This window comes from Cupressus sempervirens, chromosome 4 (assembly GCF_028749045.1).
Source record: "Cupressus sempervirens isolate cs-2001-9-10 chromosome 4, ASM2874904v1, whole genome shotgun sequence".
NCBI lineage: Eukaryota > Viridiplantae > Streptophyta > Pinopsida > Cupressales > Cupressaceae > Cupressus > Cupressus sempervirens.
Genome location: NC_143121.1, coordinates 631,360,937 through 631,379,048, shown reverse-complemented (window position 1 = coordinate 631,379,048; position 18,112 = coordinate 631,360,937). Strand labels below are relative to the sequence as shown.

At 34.8% G+C, this 18,112-nt stretch overlaps 1 protein-coding gene across 1 annotated transcript in view; it reads right to left on the bottom strand.

The window, feature by feature from the left end:
• The window catches only part of LOC149562824 (2-oxoglutarate (2OG) and Fe(II)-dependent oxygenase superfamily protein), a 62,244-nt gene extending 48,989 nt beyond the window's left edge, over nucleotides 1–13,255 (bottom strand). Inside the window, exon 1 of the mRNA XM_089826274.1 lies at nucleotides 12,644–13,255. Within this exon, the coding sequence (XP_089682400.1) occupies nucleotides 12,644–12,952 (309 nt within the window). The 5' untranslated portion in view covers nucleotides 12,953–13,255. The remainder of the gene's footprint in view (nucleotides 1–12,643) is intronic.
• Nucleotides 13,256–18,112: the final 4,857 nt, after the last annotated feature.

Genomic DNA, 18,112 nt, shown 5'->3' with positions numbered 1-18,112 from the left:
TAATTTGATTTTCTTTCTTTGGGTTCTTCTTAACCACTTTAGATTTAACATTGTATTGTTGAAGATTGTAGCTACAATAGAGCTCTTTATCTTTGGCTTTGCCATATGTTGAAAAATAGAGATAATATTGTGTCAAAAGCTAGAGAATATATTTATGATAAATATTTGAAATAATATTATTTGAAGAGATGTGTCATTGAAGGTGTCATGCATTTGGAAACATGAAGAGTCTTGTATTTGGAAATTGAAGAGACCTTCAAGTGTAATATGAAGATTCTCTCATTTCAATTTATATATGTGATTGCTTAGTGTAATAAATCAATGGTATCAATTGGAAAGCATTGTACTTGAATTTTATTAATATAAGAGATTTTTTTATGGGGTGGTTGGGTTTTTCCCTTCAAGTAGAAGGGTTTTCCCAGGATAAACTCATGTCTTTTGTACAATTTTATTGTTCTTTATCATTATTTTCTGGGCAAAACTTTAACTTGGTAGCAGAGTCAGGTTAGATAACAGCAATAAAAGAATCTATACATGTTTCATATTGCTTCAAGTATTTTGTCTACAATTTGGATGATCCTCCATTTTAACCACTCTATATTTCTTCAACAACCTATTAGATTTTGTTTTCTGTTATTGGAAAATCATTAATCATATTGAGCAATGTTGTTCAAAACATGGGTTGGCTTCTTTGTGGAGGCAATTGGGAAGGGGCATCGAGCGGAGGACCTCTAGCTATTGACGTTCGAGCATACCACAAGTTTGTGATCAATCCTTAAAACAATACGTGCAACATTAAGTCTTTTGACAAAAATGATCTAGACGTAGGCACAAGCTTGGAGGATGATCTCACCTATGGTGGTATCATGAATTTGCAGATTAAAGTGGATGAGAAAACAGAAGAGGTAAGACATGCTTTCTTTAAAATAAACGGGGGAAGTAGGAGATGCTTGCTTTAAAATCTTTGGTTGTGGCTCTGTGATTGCCTTCTTTTCTCTTGCAAGTGAATGGATAAAAGAAAAAAAGATGGAAGAAGTTGTGTCTATCAAAACAATTGAACAAAGAACAAAGATCTCAACATCACTGACAGAGCATCTACAGAAGCCATTGGGTTTTTGAGATGTCAAAGTAATTTGTCCAAAGCTCTCAAATAACCTTGAAGCAAAGTTCAAGAGTGCATTAATGTGCTTTGTCGTTGAGTTTTTTGGCTCTCAAAGGAATTTTTATTACATCATTATAGCTTCAATCCCAAAATCACAATGCACAATGTCATCGTTGAACAAGAATCTCACACAAAGGATCATCTTCGATATGGGAGTGAATTTGTGAATGGAAGCATAAATTTGAATAAATTATGTGCTTGCTATCAACGTGTTATAATCACCCTTTATCTTTTATGTGTTTGCATGGTTTGAAGAAAGAATTCAAATCCTTCACAACTTTTTCTTTAGTCGTCGATTTTTTTTAATTCATTGTTTTATCACTTCATAGCAGCCGCTTGCAAGAAAGGTCAGATTACTTGGCGATGGAAAAGATTACAACAATGGATTGAAGAGTCCTTCTAATGATTTATCGGTGAAGCTCAAGGTAGGCATATTTGTTGTGGTGGAGCAGAGCATGCCATGGAAAGCTTGACATCTAAGGTATTGTGATGATGAAGTATCGATGGTCATTTATCTTGCAAAAGTATTAGTATTTATGGCAATGAAAATAATTACGATGACTGATTAGATCAAGCTGAAGCTGGAAAAGCAGCAAAAGCAACTATGAGCTTTAGTGGTGTGAAAATCATTCGGGAAAATGTCTAAGTAACTATGACATGTTCCTAAGTTCATTTTTTTTCTATGCATCATCGTGGCATATGTTTCAGCATTGTCAACTTCTTCTATCAGTTGGGCTTTATTCTTATTATTTTGTTACCTTGTCAATAATATGTTGCCTTTATCAAATTCTATTTTGTTCTTTTTTTTTAATCAATAGCTTCTTCAAAATTCAAAAGTGTTTTTTTATTTTTGTCATTTCTTATCTTCCTTATGCTTGGGCTCTTATTTTGGAGGGTGTGATGATACTAGCAATGTGATCCTCCACGTCAAGCAGTCATATGAGGGACTATGTGTTTGTTGTCATATGGTTGTTTTTTAAGCTCCTTTACTAAGCACTAGAAGAATAAGCATTTGGCGGGCAAAGTTTAGCAAAGTCCATGAGAAGATTTTTAGGTCAATGGGAAGGTTTTGGGAGTAATTGGGCTCTTTCATTGTTCTTCATCGCCCGATTAAGAGATCGTGAGTGAGTTGTTAGTTGTAATTTGCAAGGCTTACCCTGCAACTCTCAAAACCAAATGTTTTGCATTCTACCCCAATGACTACCCAGTTCAAGAAAACTAGATTACAAAGAAATAAGCATTCTATGATTATACCTTTGAATATAGATCATGAATTTTTGTTATATTACTAAGAATAGTGTATGCTTTTAGCATTGATTTCCATATTTCTCTTCATGATAGGATGAGTCTTGAGGGATGATGGGAGATTATGCAGACTGTATGAGGACATTGGTTGTACTCTTGGACTGAATTGATGATGCATATCTTCATTAAGAAGGAGAACATATATAGATTGTATTTGCATTCGGAAGAAGAAATGAGATTAAGAGGGAGCTTGTGTGACAAAGGGAGATGTATAATTCTTTGCAAGCTTATATAATAATTGGAATCAGCTATCTTATTGTGGTGATCAAAGTTGTCCTTGCTAAGAGGGAGTCTCTATTGAGAGAAAATCTCAACCATTCGTGTACATTTGTTAATGAGTTCTTCTCTATAAGAGAAGTTCGTGGTTAAGTCCCTTGTTAATGAGTTCTTCATTGCGAAAGAAGTTCAAGGTGAAATCCCTTGTCCATCCTCTTCAAGTAGGTATGGTGGATCCACCCTCTATGAGTAGGCAAGTGGAAATGCAATCTTCTCAAGGAGAAATCTAAGGTGAAAGCCCTTGTTCCACCCTCTACAATTGGTTACAATGGACCACCCTCTACAAATAGGCATGGTGGAAATGCATTCTTCTCTAGAAAAATGCCTGATGTGAAATCCCTCATTCCACCCTCTACAAGTAGGTATGGTGGACCTGTTGACCTCATGGTCAAATCATTTGTCAATTAGTGCCTAAACACCTAATCATTTGGCTAGTTACATTGCTACCAAGCTTCAAAGAGTCTACCAAGCTTCAAGTAGTGTAAGCCGAGCTTGATAGAGTCTACCGAACTTCACAGTATAAACCAAGCAAGATGTGTTAACCAAGCTAACAGTATCTACTGAGTTAGCAGTGTTAACCAAGCAAAAGGAAGGTCGTGTTGACCAAGTTGCAGTGTCAATTGAGCCCTTCAATGTCAACCGAGTTCTCCAGTGTTCGCCAAGTCTTCAATGCTAACCAAGTTTGTGCCTACTCCCGAGTGATCAATGTAGACTGAGCACCAGTGTCAACCGAGTGCTAAAGCTTGCCGAGTTGACAGTGTTGCCAAGTGTCAAAATATCACCCAGGTAGTCTTCAAAACACGAGTTACAAAATTGAGCTGACTTAGTGAAGATTGTTGAATTAGGTATTGTAACCAACTCCAGAAGGTAATTATTTGGATTGGTATATCTGTAAGACATCTTGTCATATCCAAGTGTGAAAAGAGTATGTTTATGAAACAAGTATGAATGCAAATTGAAGAGTAAAAGCTACAAGCACTCGTCTATCACAGCAAGGCGGTCATTTCTACATCAAAGGAATCTCAATCAATAAACCGAGTTGCAAAAGCAAAGATCAGCCACTGGTTCATCCTAATAGGTGCATCAATCAAATCCTTTAACAAGGTGGACTTAAAAGTTTTATGCTAAATCTCTTAATCGAGTGCATACTTCATTGTATTGTATAAATCCTTTTACAAGGTGGACCTAACAATCCTTATTGCTTCTAACAAAGCAGATCATCAGAAATGATCATTTGTGAGCCTTAACCGGTCAACTTTATACTGCAGTACTAAAGCTTGTGGGTATCATCCCCACCCCAGATTTACTTTCTAGTTGGAAAGTTTTTAGGTTACCAATTATTGTCTCAACTGTTATGAATGTTTTATTGTTGTTAGTCTTTCATGCATGCAATTAGATCATATCAGCTTAAAGAAGATTGATTGGTGAATTGAAGTTAAAGTTATATTGGTTCCTGATTCACACCCCCCCCCCCCCTCTCAGCCACCTAGCCCACCATACATTTCTGACAGGAACTCCCTCTGTGAATATATTAAGATAATATCTTATACTTTCTATAATAGTAAACTACTTGTCTGTAGTCTGTCTTTCAGTCTAGATAGGAATGTTTCCTATCCCGACTCTTTTTTCTTCAGTCCAGATAAGAATGTTTCCTATCTTGTCTCTAGTTTTGTTTCTAATTCTGTCTTCAGTCTATGTTGTTTCTTTTAGAAACAATGTCCTTGTAATTCTTTATAAGGAACACATTTGTTCCTCTGTTAATCAATGAATCATCCGGAAATCCGTTAATCTGCCAACTCTTCTTGAATCTTGTAACATGGTATCAGAGCCATGATAAGCAATTTTTCGAAAAATTTATAATTTCTTTTGAAATTATCTGCTCACGACTGCCTCCTGGTCTGCAAAATCCGTGCCTGTATCCTTGGGAAAGCTCGCAATTTTTTTTCTGCAACTTGCGTCCATATATTTTCAAGCTCATTTGACAGCAAAATCGCGATTATAGGGTCAAGGATAAATTCTTGGTGGGTTTTTCGAGAGCTCAACTGGGTTGTCCGTTTTTCCTGGGTGCCTCGATTTTCGAGCCAGCGGATCCAGAAAACGACAGCATATTCCTTCTGTGTTTTTCGAGCTCTCTTCTGGGTCATTCTTTGATTCTTCTGGGTCTTTCGTATTTTTGCCTCGAAAAATGTGCCTTCACAGATTTTCACAGTTTTTCATTGAAAAACGTGCCATGGCATCTCTGACAAATATTCTGCTCGAGAATAATTCCAAATTCAATGGTCGCAATTATGGAACCTGGAAGCAGCGCATCATCGCAATCTTCGAATATCTAAACACCGATCAACTTGTTTTGGGTGTTACGCAGCGTCCGACTTCTCCAGGTCCTGATCAAGGCGAAGCTGCATTTTTCGCCTTCTGAATCTGTTTCTGTTTTTCATGGGTTTGTTGATTTTCTCCTCAAAAATCATTTCAAGTTGTCTGTAATACGCAAGGTTGCGTGAGATTCTGGGTTTGTTGATTTTCTCCTCAAAAATCATTTCAAGTTGTCTGTAATACGCAAGGTTGTGTGAGATTTTGGGTTTTACCTTTTTTCCACAAAAACGAAGTTTTGTAAATGCAACTTATTTTGAGTCATAGCACTCTTCTGGCAAAGCTTCTTGGTTTCAGCATTATGTAGATCCAGGGAGGGTCTCAATTATCACAGAATGTTCTGACATCCGTACGTTGACCATTAAGGGAGGGTATTAAGATAATATCTTATACTTTCTATAATAGTAAACTACTTGTCTGTAGTCCGTCTTTCAATCTAGATAGGAATGTTTCCTATCCCGTCTCTTTTTTCTTCAGTCCAGATAGGAATGTTTCCTATCTTGTCTCTAGTTTTGTTTCTAATTCTGTCTTCAGTCTATGTTGTTTCTTTTAGAAACAACGTCCTTGTAATTCTTTATAAGGAACACATTTGTTCCTCTGTTAATCAATGAATCATCTGGAAATCTGTTAATCTGCCAACTCTTCTTGAATCTTGTAACAAAATAGGCATGGTGGAAATCATGTGTGTGACTCCATGACTTTAATTCTATGTGTTTATGAAGTAACTATGGTGAATTGTGTTATGCTAAGATATCATGTTGTTATGTGAATCTATGTGATGTGAATTTATGATTGACATATTTGTTTGCAGCTATGTCTGCTTATCATACTAAGGATCTCTCTCTTGCTAAGAGGGAGTGTTGAAGATTGTAGCTGTGATAGAGATCTTTATCTCTGATTTTTCCATATGTTGAAATAGAGATAATATTGTGTCAACAGCTAGAGAATATATTTATGATAGTATTTGAGATAATATTATTTGGAGAGACATGTGTCATGCAAAGTGTCATGTGTTTGGAAACGTGAAGAGTCTTGTATTTGGAAATTGAAGAGACCTTCGAGTGTAATATGAAGAGTCACTCATTTTAATTTATATATGTGATTGCTTAGTGTAATGAATCAATGGTATCAAGTGGAAATCATGCATTTGAATTTTTATCAATATAAGAGATATTTTTCTGGTGGTTGGGTTTTTCCCTTCAAGTGGAAGGGTTTTCCCAGGGTAATCTCCTGTATCTTTTGTGCAATTTTATTCTACTTTGATTATTGATGTTTATCATTATTTTTGGGGAAAAACTTTAACATGTATCACACTCAAACTGATCTTTTCGAGTTGAAATTTTGTTCTCTGATCACTACATAATATTTTGGATAAGAATACATCATGAAATCTAAGAATGTTTAACATATTTTAATTTGAAATTCTGATTTTAGTGACAGAATACCCTCCTTATTAGTTTGAATCATGCTTAAAATGCCTCAAAATACATTTGTCCATGCTCGAGATCACATAGAAGTTGCATTGGAAGGCCTCCTAATGGCTAGGGATTTTGATGGGGGTTAGGTGTACTTGTACTTGACAAGTGTGGAATCTGCACAAATCAAGTACAGCCTTGTACAAGGCAAGTGCAGATTCCACACTTGTCAAGTACAAGATTTTGGCTTTAAGATCATTTCCAGCATCTAATTACTTTGCGAAACTATAACTTCTTCCCTTATTTTGGCGTCATTTTTCCTAAATCTTTCCTTGAAATTCTTGCACACACTTGTACAAAGCAAGAGTGGATTCCGCACTAGTCAAGTACAGCTTTATACAAGGCAAGTGTGGATTCCATGCTTGTGAAGTACAAGGTGGGCTTGGGCACAGGTGAAATGAGAGTCAAATGGCAGGGCAGAAAACATAAAATATAACATTTAAGTATATTTTTCCTTTCTTATACTTTAAGTTATATTTTATAAATGTATTGTTAGAATGTTTGACAGTGGTTTCAGATCTCTAGCAGGTATAATGGAGATTCTAGATTTTAGAAGATCCTACAAATCTCCAAACTCAATCTAATTTCAATAAACAACACACTTCAATCAAAGTTCTTTTCCATAGCCTTTTCCTGACTTTCCAAGATAAATTTGATACTGGAACAAGAATTTTCTAAGAATTTTCACAACTTCTCCTCGATTGGAATCAAGAACCTTCACAACTCTCCACCACTTTAAGGTTAAGACTTCATCTCTTCTTGTTTTCCATCTTCACTTCATCTTTTTACACTTCAGCCAATTCATTTCATTGCAAATCTCTTCAACTCCACATCCTTGACCAGCTTGGCCCAGCTCTTACTCATATCCCCAACTCGACCCCCTAGCAAGCCAATTTTGCTCAAACTAGTCTCTTAGACTCGGAAACTTGAAAATTGCTGCTAAACTAAGACTACCTAGGACACCTACTCCACTCCCAAGCAAAAGGAGGGATCTCCATTTGCAATGTGTGATGGTGTGAAAACCTCACAACATAACCCTTATTTGCTACTTATTGTTGTCATTGCTTAGATTTCGTATTATCAAAAAACGAGTATTTTATACTAATTTTAGCAATCAGATTTGACCATTTGGTATCTTCGGCTTTGTTTTTGCATTGGACTTTCATGATATGGTAGATTATAAGTAATGAAAATTGCAAGCTATTTCATTGTTATTTTATGTGACAAGTTTGTATCTATTGCCTTATATCTCCTATCTTCATTATTAAGCTTATGTGACAAGTTTGTATCTATTGCCTTATATCTCCTATCTTCACTATCAAGCATTCTCAAAACACAAACCAAAAATCAAAAAATCTCAAGGAAAAATAGGACAATATATTATAGAAGGTGAAAGGTTAAGGAAAGCATGAGTAATGGAAGAAGGTTGGACCTAGGAGCGATTCTAGGAGCTTTCGATTCTCCTAACTAAGTTCCCATCCCTTGGTGAACCCTCAAAGTGAAGAGCAAGCAATAAAAAGGCAAGTCAAATGATCCAAGTGTTATGAGGAACATTCTAAACCCCCGAATAAGTTTATGATTGATAATAAACCACTAACAAAGTCCTATATCACCTATTAAAGCCTCAAACTTGTCGTTTTGATGTCAATTTAAGTGTTGTTTAGTTCCAAATTATTAACAAAGTACCAAACACATGCCACACTGATGTTTAAGCATGCACCAAGCCACTTCATGTAAATTTCATGCCAATTTTGCACCAACAAAGAACTATCAATTGCATTAGAAGGATTGTGATTTTCTAGTTTGACAGCAAAGTTGAACCCAAAACTGTTGAACACTTCCAAATGCTAAGAGTGGGGGTTGAATCAGCATGCACTAAAACTAAAACCTCTTCTCTCACAAATGCTTATCACTTAGCTTTATCCAACTAACTGCCAATGAAAGATATTTTAGTAACAACACAAACATATGAAAACCGAATTTTTATGTGGAAAACCCAATGTCAGGAATTACCACAGTGAGAATAACACTCACTATAAGAATAACAGATTACAGTGTTTTAGGTTAGAGGCCAAGAAGCTCACTTCTCTTGAAAAAGACTTGCAGCCTAAGGCACGTTGCCTTAGGAAAACATACAAAGTACTTGCAAATGACTAAAGATCACTACTTCAGGGCAAGATACATGAGCATTGATTGCAATCATTTATACTGAATGAACTAGGTACAAGAGCATTCTTTGCAATGCTGATTATAGTTCTCTATATATACAACTATGTATAATTTCATCTCTACTGTCTGTGAATTTGCACTTTCGCACTCCAAAATATACCTTATACATTCATATACACACTGTACTTTCATCTCCAAAGGATTTCCACCAATATATATCTGCCGCAACACAAAATAGCATCCATTAGGTTGGCCTGATGAGATGTAGCATCTAACACATAGGTCATCAGCCCCAAACACAATCTACAAAGCATGTGAAAGGGAAATGAAGTCTGTGGAATCAGTACACCTTCCTCTAGACCTAAAAATATTCACCATAAACACTGCATGCTACCACAAGGACCAAAAAATCTCCGGCGGCCTCAAAGGATAAAATTGTTAATACTTGTTGGCCAAACTAACTCAAATGGAAGTACGGTCATCCAAAACAATTGTAGATGCACAACATATCATCACCTGACACCAACATATCTAAATCAATGAACTGCCAAATTGGATCACCTAAAGAGTGAGGAATGCTAACATTCCTACAACATTTTACTTTATCATTATCAAGCCAGACCTCAGAACACAATATCTCTTGTTGTGGACAAAATCAAATCATGAGACCTGATAAGTAGTAACCTCTAATTTCAACCAACAACTTACTCCAACTGCAAGGTGGTATAACTCAATGCACCAAGATATGAACCAAAAAGTCAAAACATAGTCTAACAAATAGTTCACCGAATTGGTCAAGCTTATTCATTTTCATATTCAAACACCAAAAACCTTCTCCATATCTCATAACACAATGTGGGTTTCTGCAAGGCACGATAAGATCCATAACAACTACTTGACTCTTTCTCCAAAGCATATCTAGACTGAAAGATCATAATTCATTCAAGGTAACCTACTAAATTGGCTAGAGACGAACACAGACAATTATGTTAAACATAAAGCAACACAACATCACTTGCGAAGCAAACCAACATAAGATACCTAAACTTGAACACTGCACAAATATTAGGAACATGTCTACTGAACCACATACCTTGAAACATCAATGCAAAGCATTCTCCAAACCTGTCCTGACCATTCCTAACAGCCAGCCTTATTGTCAGCAAACAGCAAAACACAACTTCAACCACTAAATAGTTGGGGACCTGAAAACATAATTGTCCAACATTCACAGACCACACACATTATAACCACAACCACAAGCAATCAACATCTTATGCGAAGGAATATAAAGCATTCTCCCACAAGGACTTCAGATACTTGTTCCTTCATATTCCAGCTTCCCATACTTCTACCTTCTGGATATACCATTACTAACCTACCATCATCACCAGACATCTGAAAAGCATCTGATCACTCAATACCAAACCTTTGTCATACTTCAAATACTCTTTCCTGCATATCTCAGCTTCCCATACAAGAGACAACGCAACCCTTCATCAGTTGACATTAATATAAGCAACAAGTTGACATCAATGATAACACTTAACACACACAGTGCTTGTTGAACTCAAAGCGCACCTCTACTTCCCATCAACTTGAAATATCACCCTTAGTCTTTGAAAGATAAATCATTTTCATTGTAGAGGTGTTTCAAAAGATTCCTGCTTAACATATTCTGACCAGCATCTACCATAGAGCCAATTTTATTGTATGTACATTGTGGAGTAATGCCTTTTTAATCAACAATATAATACAGCATCGTTTCTACCATCTCATAAGCTGTATTCTACACAGGTCTTGGAATGACTGTCTTTTCTTGTGATAAATTTGTTTGTCCTTGGATTGTTGTCTAAGTTTCTCTGCCCTATACAGAAGTGCATATTCCTTGCATGTCATAGTTTGTGTTTATAAAGTTTATGCAAGTTTCAGCTTTATAATAGCTTTCCTTCTGAATATTGTAATGGATGCCAAACATTTCTATAAAAAAATTATGCAAAAACATGTTTAATTTTGAGTTCTGTAAGGCATACTGATTCTTCAATTATATCATGTATGTTTCAAAAAGTCATTAAATTTCTGGCATGTGACCTTCTTTTATTCAGTTTCAGATTCAATTCTGTGCTCTACCCCTTTTACTTGCAGCGGCAGTTAGTTCTAGGTGATGTAATAGCAGAACCAGCCCTCTCTAGAGATTCACTCCTTTTAAAGGTCACCCACAGCCTTCAAGTGTTTTCATTTTTGCAGTTGGAAGGAGTCTTGTCACATGAATCCTCACAAGAGTGCATTCCAATGTGACAGCAGTGCATTTACATCCTCTTATATTAAAACTCATTCCTTTCTTCTCATACAGTTCAATGTAGAGAAATGAAAGAGGCAATCACAGGTAAAGAAAGATTCAGAAGAACATATAGTAGTTGCAATGGCGATTACTCTCGAGGAAAAAGCCATACTTGAGGTTTAGGCTTCAGATTTATAGGTTATACAGATGGACATAGGCCCACAAACCAAAGAGAGGGATGAAAACTTCTTCCAAATTACTCCAGAGAGTGAAATTTTCACACAAACAAGGACAAAAACAAGTAGTATTTTCAGTCAGTCCAAAATCAGAGTTATATAGCAATCTTATAGATATAAAGACTTAATCAAGAATTTACGTTGCCTTGAAATTTGTGTCCATGTCTCCAATAAAAAATCGGTGATAACCCAGGTTGGATCACCAACCAGTACAAACCATGATAACTCGAGGCTTTTTCAAATATTTTCTGTTGCTGTACGAATAATCCTTCCTTTTTTTGGATTAACAAAATACCATCAAAAAAAACCAAAATAAACTTCTTTGTATAATATCTTTCTAATACCATGAAAGGTATTCTACGCATTGATTATACCAAAATGCATTGATTCATATTCAGTGATCGTGACGGATGTGGAATCACTGAATATGAAGATTGAATTGTAATTTTCAGTTTCCCCTGGCCCTTCAATATAATTTAGAAACTGTTACAATAGTTTTCTTTCAAACAGGAATTAAATATTGGGACTGAAATTGAAATTAGGAAATCTTCCTGGCCACCCAGGCTGTAAACTAGCATGTAAATAATTCTGGTTCATTATACAAATCCAAGCCTACGTTACAGTAGTAAGCAAATGACACCTACCATGAGGAGATCAAGCTTCAACCCCACAAACATGTTGCCCGCCAAAACAGAACATTAACTCTTGAGTGTCTATATTGTGCGAAGAACTATGATTGCTATATAATGGCTGCTGAAAATTGTTAAAGAAAAACAAGGCAAAAATATGAGAAGTCTTTAAGGCTCATTCAGTCTAATAAAATCGGAAGGGAGAAAGATTGAAACCTTGACAATTCAAATTGCATATCAGAAATCGGAAAACAGACAGCATCACAAGACCATTCGGTGCAATAACAATAAAATAAAATCCTCAATATTAAAAAACTGAAAACTAAATATCAGAAATCGGAGAGCCTTCTCAGGACATTGCAAGTTCAGAACTGTGGGCTTATATTGACTCAATTCAAATAAAAACAATGAAAATAAACATGAAAAATGGTAGACTACAAGCCTTCAAAACCAATCAATCATAGAAGCAAGAGAACCGTGTAATGGTAATGAGGTCAAACTTAATAGCATGGTCTGCAATTCCAGCTTAAGTGCATAAGAATTACAGTACGCCCTTCCGATCCATTGTTTAAAATTTTGGAGGATGAGGACCGAGCTCACCATATTCAGCCTTGCCAAAGAGAAATTGAAAAAAATGCTTGCAGATCAGAGAACTTGGAAGAAAAATCGCTCAACCATAAAGGACAACATGAGGGGAAAAATTACAAGTATTTAGAAACCTAATAAAACAGAAAAGTAACCTGATAGTGGAGATGTGGACGCTCTTGCGTGCGCTTGAATTCATCTGATTTTTCAAAATACGTTTCCATCATGTCGAGAAACCTATCGTTTTCCTGAGCTGGGCATCTGGGATCTCTAATTAGTAATGCCCCTGTTTCCTTCAGAGATTCGCCCACTCGCTCACATAATCTCTTCAGCTCCGGCCTGAGCTCAAAATCTCCAGCCGGTTGAAGAGCGGAGTCATCTGGCTCACATTTGAGATTAGACCCACAACCAGATCTACCTATGAATTTCAAGTATGGCTCCAAATCTATCACAGGTAGCTCCATTTTAGACAGTACAAATGTGTTCTAACGTAGGACGAAAGCTCTAATTGTTTTTCGTTGGGAAGTTTAATCTGGCGGGAAGACTTGACGAATTGAACAGAAATTTTGCGATCAGGACCCGTATGGAGGGAATTGAGGATGAGCACGTATGAATGAATTGCCCATGTATAGGAATTTTAAATTGAAGATTATGACGCATAAGTGCTTTCAAGCGAAGCGGCTTGTAAACTGATGAAGGACGAAAACCATATTCGGGTCGTAAGGCGTAAGCAGAATTGGTTCTCAACGGAAAAGCTAAAAGTGGACAAACCTACGGTCTATTGGGAATATTTTATGTTTACTCAATTAGTGGAAAAGGCCGTATACCTTGCAGCAGAGGACAGAAGAAAGGAAATATTACTAGCATTTGCACCCAAGGGAGAAGGGGTGTACAAAAGGTACAAATTTATATAAGATGGTAGTCTATATATATATAGTTAGACATTTAGGGCCCGTTTGGTTGCTAGAATAGAGTGGAATAGGAAGAGAAAATTAGAATATTTTTTATATTCGCTGTTTGGTACGCTCAATTAGAATTGGGAATAGGAAGACATATTCCAATTTTGCCCCCAAAATGAGCATATGTCTATGCCAAAAAAAAGATGGAATTAGAATAGCCATTCATATTCCCAATCTATTTTTTTATTAAAAAAAAAAGAATTTAATTCCAGTCTTATTCCATTTTTCTCTTCTAATTTTCAATTCTTATGCCAGCAACCAAATGGGCCCTTAATATAATAGAAAAGAAAAAATGGTTAAGAAATAAATTAAACATTTTTAATTTGAAATAGTTTAATTTGGTTATTCTTTTATAATAAAATTAAAGGAAATGTAGAAAGGAATACAAAAGCAAAGGTAATTAAGTTGGTACGTGTTTTTTTCACAAAGTAAAAATTATATTGCAAGAAAAAATGCTTTTAGAGACTTTTTTTTAAAGTAATTTTTATATACTATTATATAGTACAAGGTAATGGCTAGATTGTTTATGAAATAAGAAGAAATGGATTTTACAAAACCATGATTGCATTGTCGCAAGGGGTATCTTCTCACCATACCTGTAACAAACAACTTTATTTAGTAGTGAAAGATGATATTGAAATGCTTAATCTTAGCCAATTAAAAAGTAATGAAGGAAACACACATAGAATCATATATAATAAGGGAAAGAATGGGTTTTTATACCACAATATCTACCACCCCCCCCCCCCCCCCCCCCCCCAATTGATCCATTTACAAGACCACTTGAATCCACAAGTTTGTTGTTAACATTGTTCGTTGGCCTCTACATAGCAAGAGTTTTTTTGGAAGTCGATCAACATCAAGTTATCAATGTTTGCTAGAGTAAAGGTGTATTGACTAGTCAAATGCACGTTGTTCAAAAATACATAGTGTTTTGTTTGTACAATGCATTAGTAATTCCCAATCTTTTTCAATTGGAAGTTGAAACAAGCAAGAAACACTTGAGAATTTACAAATTACATATCAAAACACTATTTCATGTCATATAATTTGTTTCTTTGGTGTAGAAGAACAATAAACCAAAAATAATTTAACATGCATAATTTTCTTATGAGTGATCTTAAATAATGTCCAACCAAAGAATCTTCCAAACGTGTCCCATGCATTAAAGGCTTACGTACCTTGTAATCAAACAATTGTCATTTTACATGATTTTGTGCACTAACACACACTCATATGTGATTTTATCTTAGTCTTTCACAAACTCCTAAAATTTAAACTAAAAATGATGAAACATACAAATATGTTTTCAATAATTGATAATATAAGATGTATGTTGAAGCTTAAGACGCACACTTGTTCAAGTGTGCTTGATTATAAAAATATGTGTCTTTACACATGAGAAAACCCAAATGATTTCTTAGTTTCTTCAATTGGATGACAAATTTTCTTAATCCATAGGTTTACCTATGCCTAATAAAAACCTTTGAAAATAGGTGATACTCCAATTAATGGAGGGTTCTAATTTCATGGATTGTTATGACCAAAATAACAATATATTGTAGGCTTCCCGAAATTGAACTATTGATAGTCATTTATATTCTACCTTATGCAAAATTTATGTACTAGATTTGAAATGTTCTTCTCATGCATGTGATTTCATTACGTGTCCATGTGAATTAGAACATGGTACAACTTTTAGATCTAAACAATATTATTTGAACATTTGATAAAACTTTGTATTACATATTTGCTCATTTATGATTGTGATTTTTTTATGGGATGAGCCTTGCGAGAGTTTTATGCTTGTTCATTTTTCCCTCCCACACATGGAAAAAAGGTAGTGGAATGACATCATAAGTGCGTAGATTTTGTTAAGTACATAGTATAAAAAAATGTCTTAAGAGAAAATATTGTAGAGAAGGAAATGTAATCTTGGTAACATGGGAAAATTACTCTATCAAATGTAAAGTCTACACCTATACACCATGGAGTTGTGAAAATATGAGGTTAGAATTATATGTAAAGCACACAATATATAAATAAAAATATGGAAAGTATTTGAAACCATTAAAGTCATTGTTGGAATTTGGTAATGTTGTTTGGTGATTGTGAAGATGTTGCATCATTGCAACAATTATTGTAAGTTCATCGATGCACATTGACATTCGTGTGGGTTAAAATGTGGTGAATATATTCAAACATTCTAAGCTTGAAGTTAACTTGTTTAAACACTAACTGTAGTGCCTACCCTTGTTCACATCTTTTCTAGACTCTTTGTTGCTATTATTATCAGACTTTGATGGATTAGTGGTATTGTTTTGAGACTATCTGACATTATGTTATGGATTCAGTTGTCATATGATGAGATCATTTAGACTTTACATTTCATGTATGTATGATGATCATTATATTGTTTTCAGTTATTGTTGATGATTAGTTAGATGGTTATTATTTCATGTGTTTTATTATGGATACTTACCCCATACTTGCATGTGTATGGTGTGCGTGTTTTTTTATCATATGGCATTTCTGATGTGGTTAAGGAAGGGAGTCGTAGTCACCTGCTTAGTCGGGATCTACACGATGCACCACTTCCTGACATTGCCTGTTTAGCTTAGCACTATATATATTGTATGTACATGCATGGTTTTTCTGCAGGTTGCAGGTACCGGGTATCGACTTCCCTGAATTGCCAGGATGAGCGTACCCTATTATACTATCTCAATGATAAGAGAAGGGAGGTAAATTCTCAAGTCCAAATCCCAAACCCTAAAACCATTTGTCCTAATGAGTTGGGACAAGTATCAGAGTTGAGCACCCACTGAATGTGTCGGATGACATATTTCGTGATTTTTAATCCTTTAGACTGGTTTTGTATGAATTGACCTATGATGGGTTTTCATATTTTGTTATGAAGGTCTATGGTGAATTTTTTGTTAATTAAATCTTAACAAATAGATTTAATTAATAAAATTAATTATTTGAGAAGATTAAATATCATGATTTTGATATTTTGATTATAATTAATTCAAGGAGAATTAATTGAGAGAAAAGAATTAAATAAAAAAAAAAATTAGAAAATTAAAATAAATAATAATTATAAAATACTAATAAATTAATAAACAAATAATAATAATAAAAGTTATAAAAATTAAAATAAAAGTTATTAAATTAAAATGGGAGTTATAAATATTTAAATGGAAATTATTTAAAAATAATTGGAATTATAAGCTTGCTTGGAAATTAATGCAGTTCTCCATTTTTCATGTGTCAACAACACGGGGGTTAGTGCATCAATTGAGCACATGGTGTCTACAACCCTAGGGCTTATCAAAAAGGTTGGAAAAAGGCCCATGCTTAGTTGGTGACATCTTCCAGCTGGTTCTAGAAGCATTCTAGGGTTTTCCTGAGAGCTCTTTATATTCGGGCATTCCTTAGAAGCTTGGACATAGCGTGGATAGTGTGGATAGCGTGGAGAACAATTGAAGCATTGGAGGATTCGGGAATTCTGAAGAAGGGGAGCTTGCTTTGCGGGTTATCTGAGGGAGAGCGAGTTAGCATCAGAATCCGGGTAGATTCTTGTGTTTTCACTTATGCTACTTCTGCATCTTGCTTTCCCCTGTCTTCGTCGTGTCTTCCATATGTCTTCAATATGCATTTTCAATTTGGGTAAATAAAATTTATTTGAGGATTCTATATGCTTAGATATGAAAATGGCACGGGCTAGGGTTGCAATTCATGGACAAACCCATTAGAGTTAGTTATCAGAAATTTTTTTAAAGAACAAGCTTCATAGAGAGATTCTGAAAATGAAAGCTTGTATTCATAAATTATCATTTCTAAATATACTGTGATTCTATATATATATATATATATATATATATATATATATATATATATATATATATATATATATATATATATATATATATATATATATATATATAATATGTTCATATGAATTAAAAGTCGGATACCCTTACTGTGGGCGGAAACGTTTTAATAAACGTATTTCGCAATTTATAAAATCGCGCTGCAATTGTATGTTTAAAAAAAAAAATATTGATGCATGTTTGGGTGGGGGCGGAATTGCACCCCGTACCCGTGCTCAGAGGGGTCGCGCGGTACCTGCTACGCAGCGTACCCGCGACAGTATCGGTCACAAGGTACCTGCGTTAGTAGGGTACCCGCGGCAAGAGTCACATCAGTGACAGCCGACGGCATGTTCAATTCGGTTTTGTTTAAAAGGAAAGTTTGTTATTTGATTTTTTTTTTAAATGCGAAAATAAATATTATATATTGTATACGTATGCATGTATGTATGTATGTAATATATAAATATGTTATTAAAAGATTTAAATTTGTTGATAAAAGATTTAAGAATTCATCTTTATAATGATGAATAGTTTTGTAATTTTATAGTTTTAACTATTAAGATTTAATTAATAGTTTAAGATTATAAAATATATAAAGTACATGAAAAATCAAAGTTGGTGGAAACGTTTATAAATATTATAATTGGAAACTGAAGTTTAGAGGGAACTTTTAATCTATTCAAAAATAGTACATGGGGAAAAACGTACATAAGGGATTCTTTAAATTCTTTCTCTAAACTTGGAAACATAAACTGAAATTTGGCATTTGAATTTAAATTTGAACACT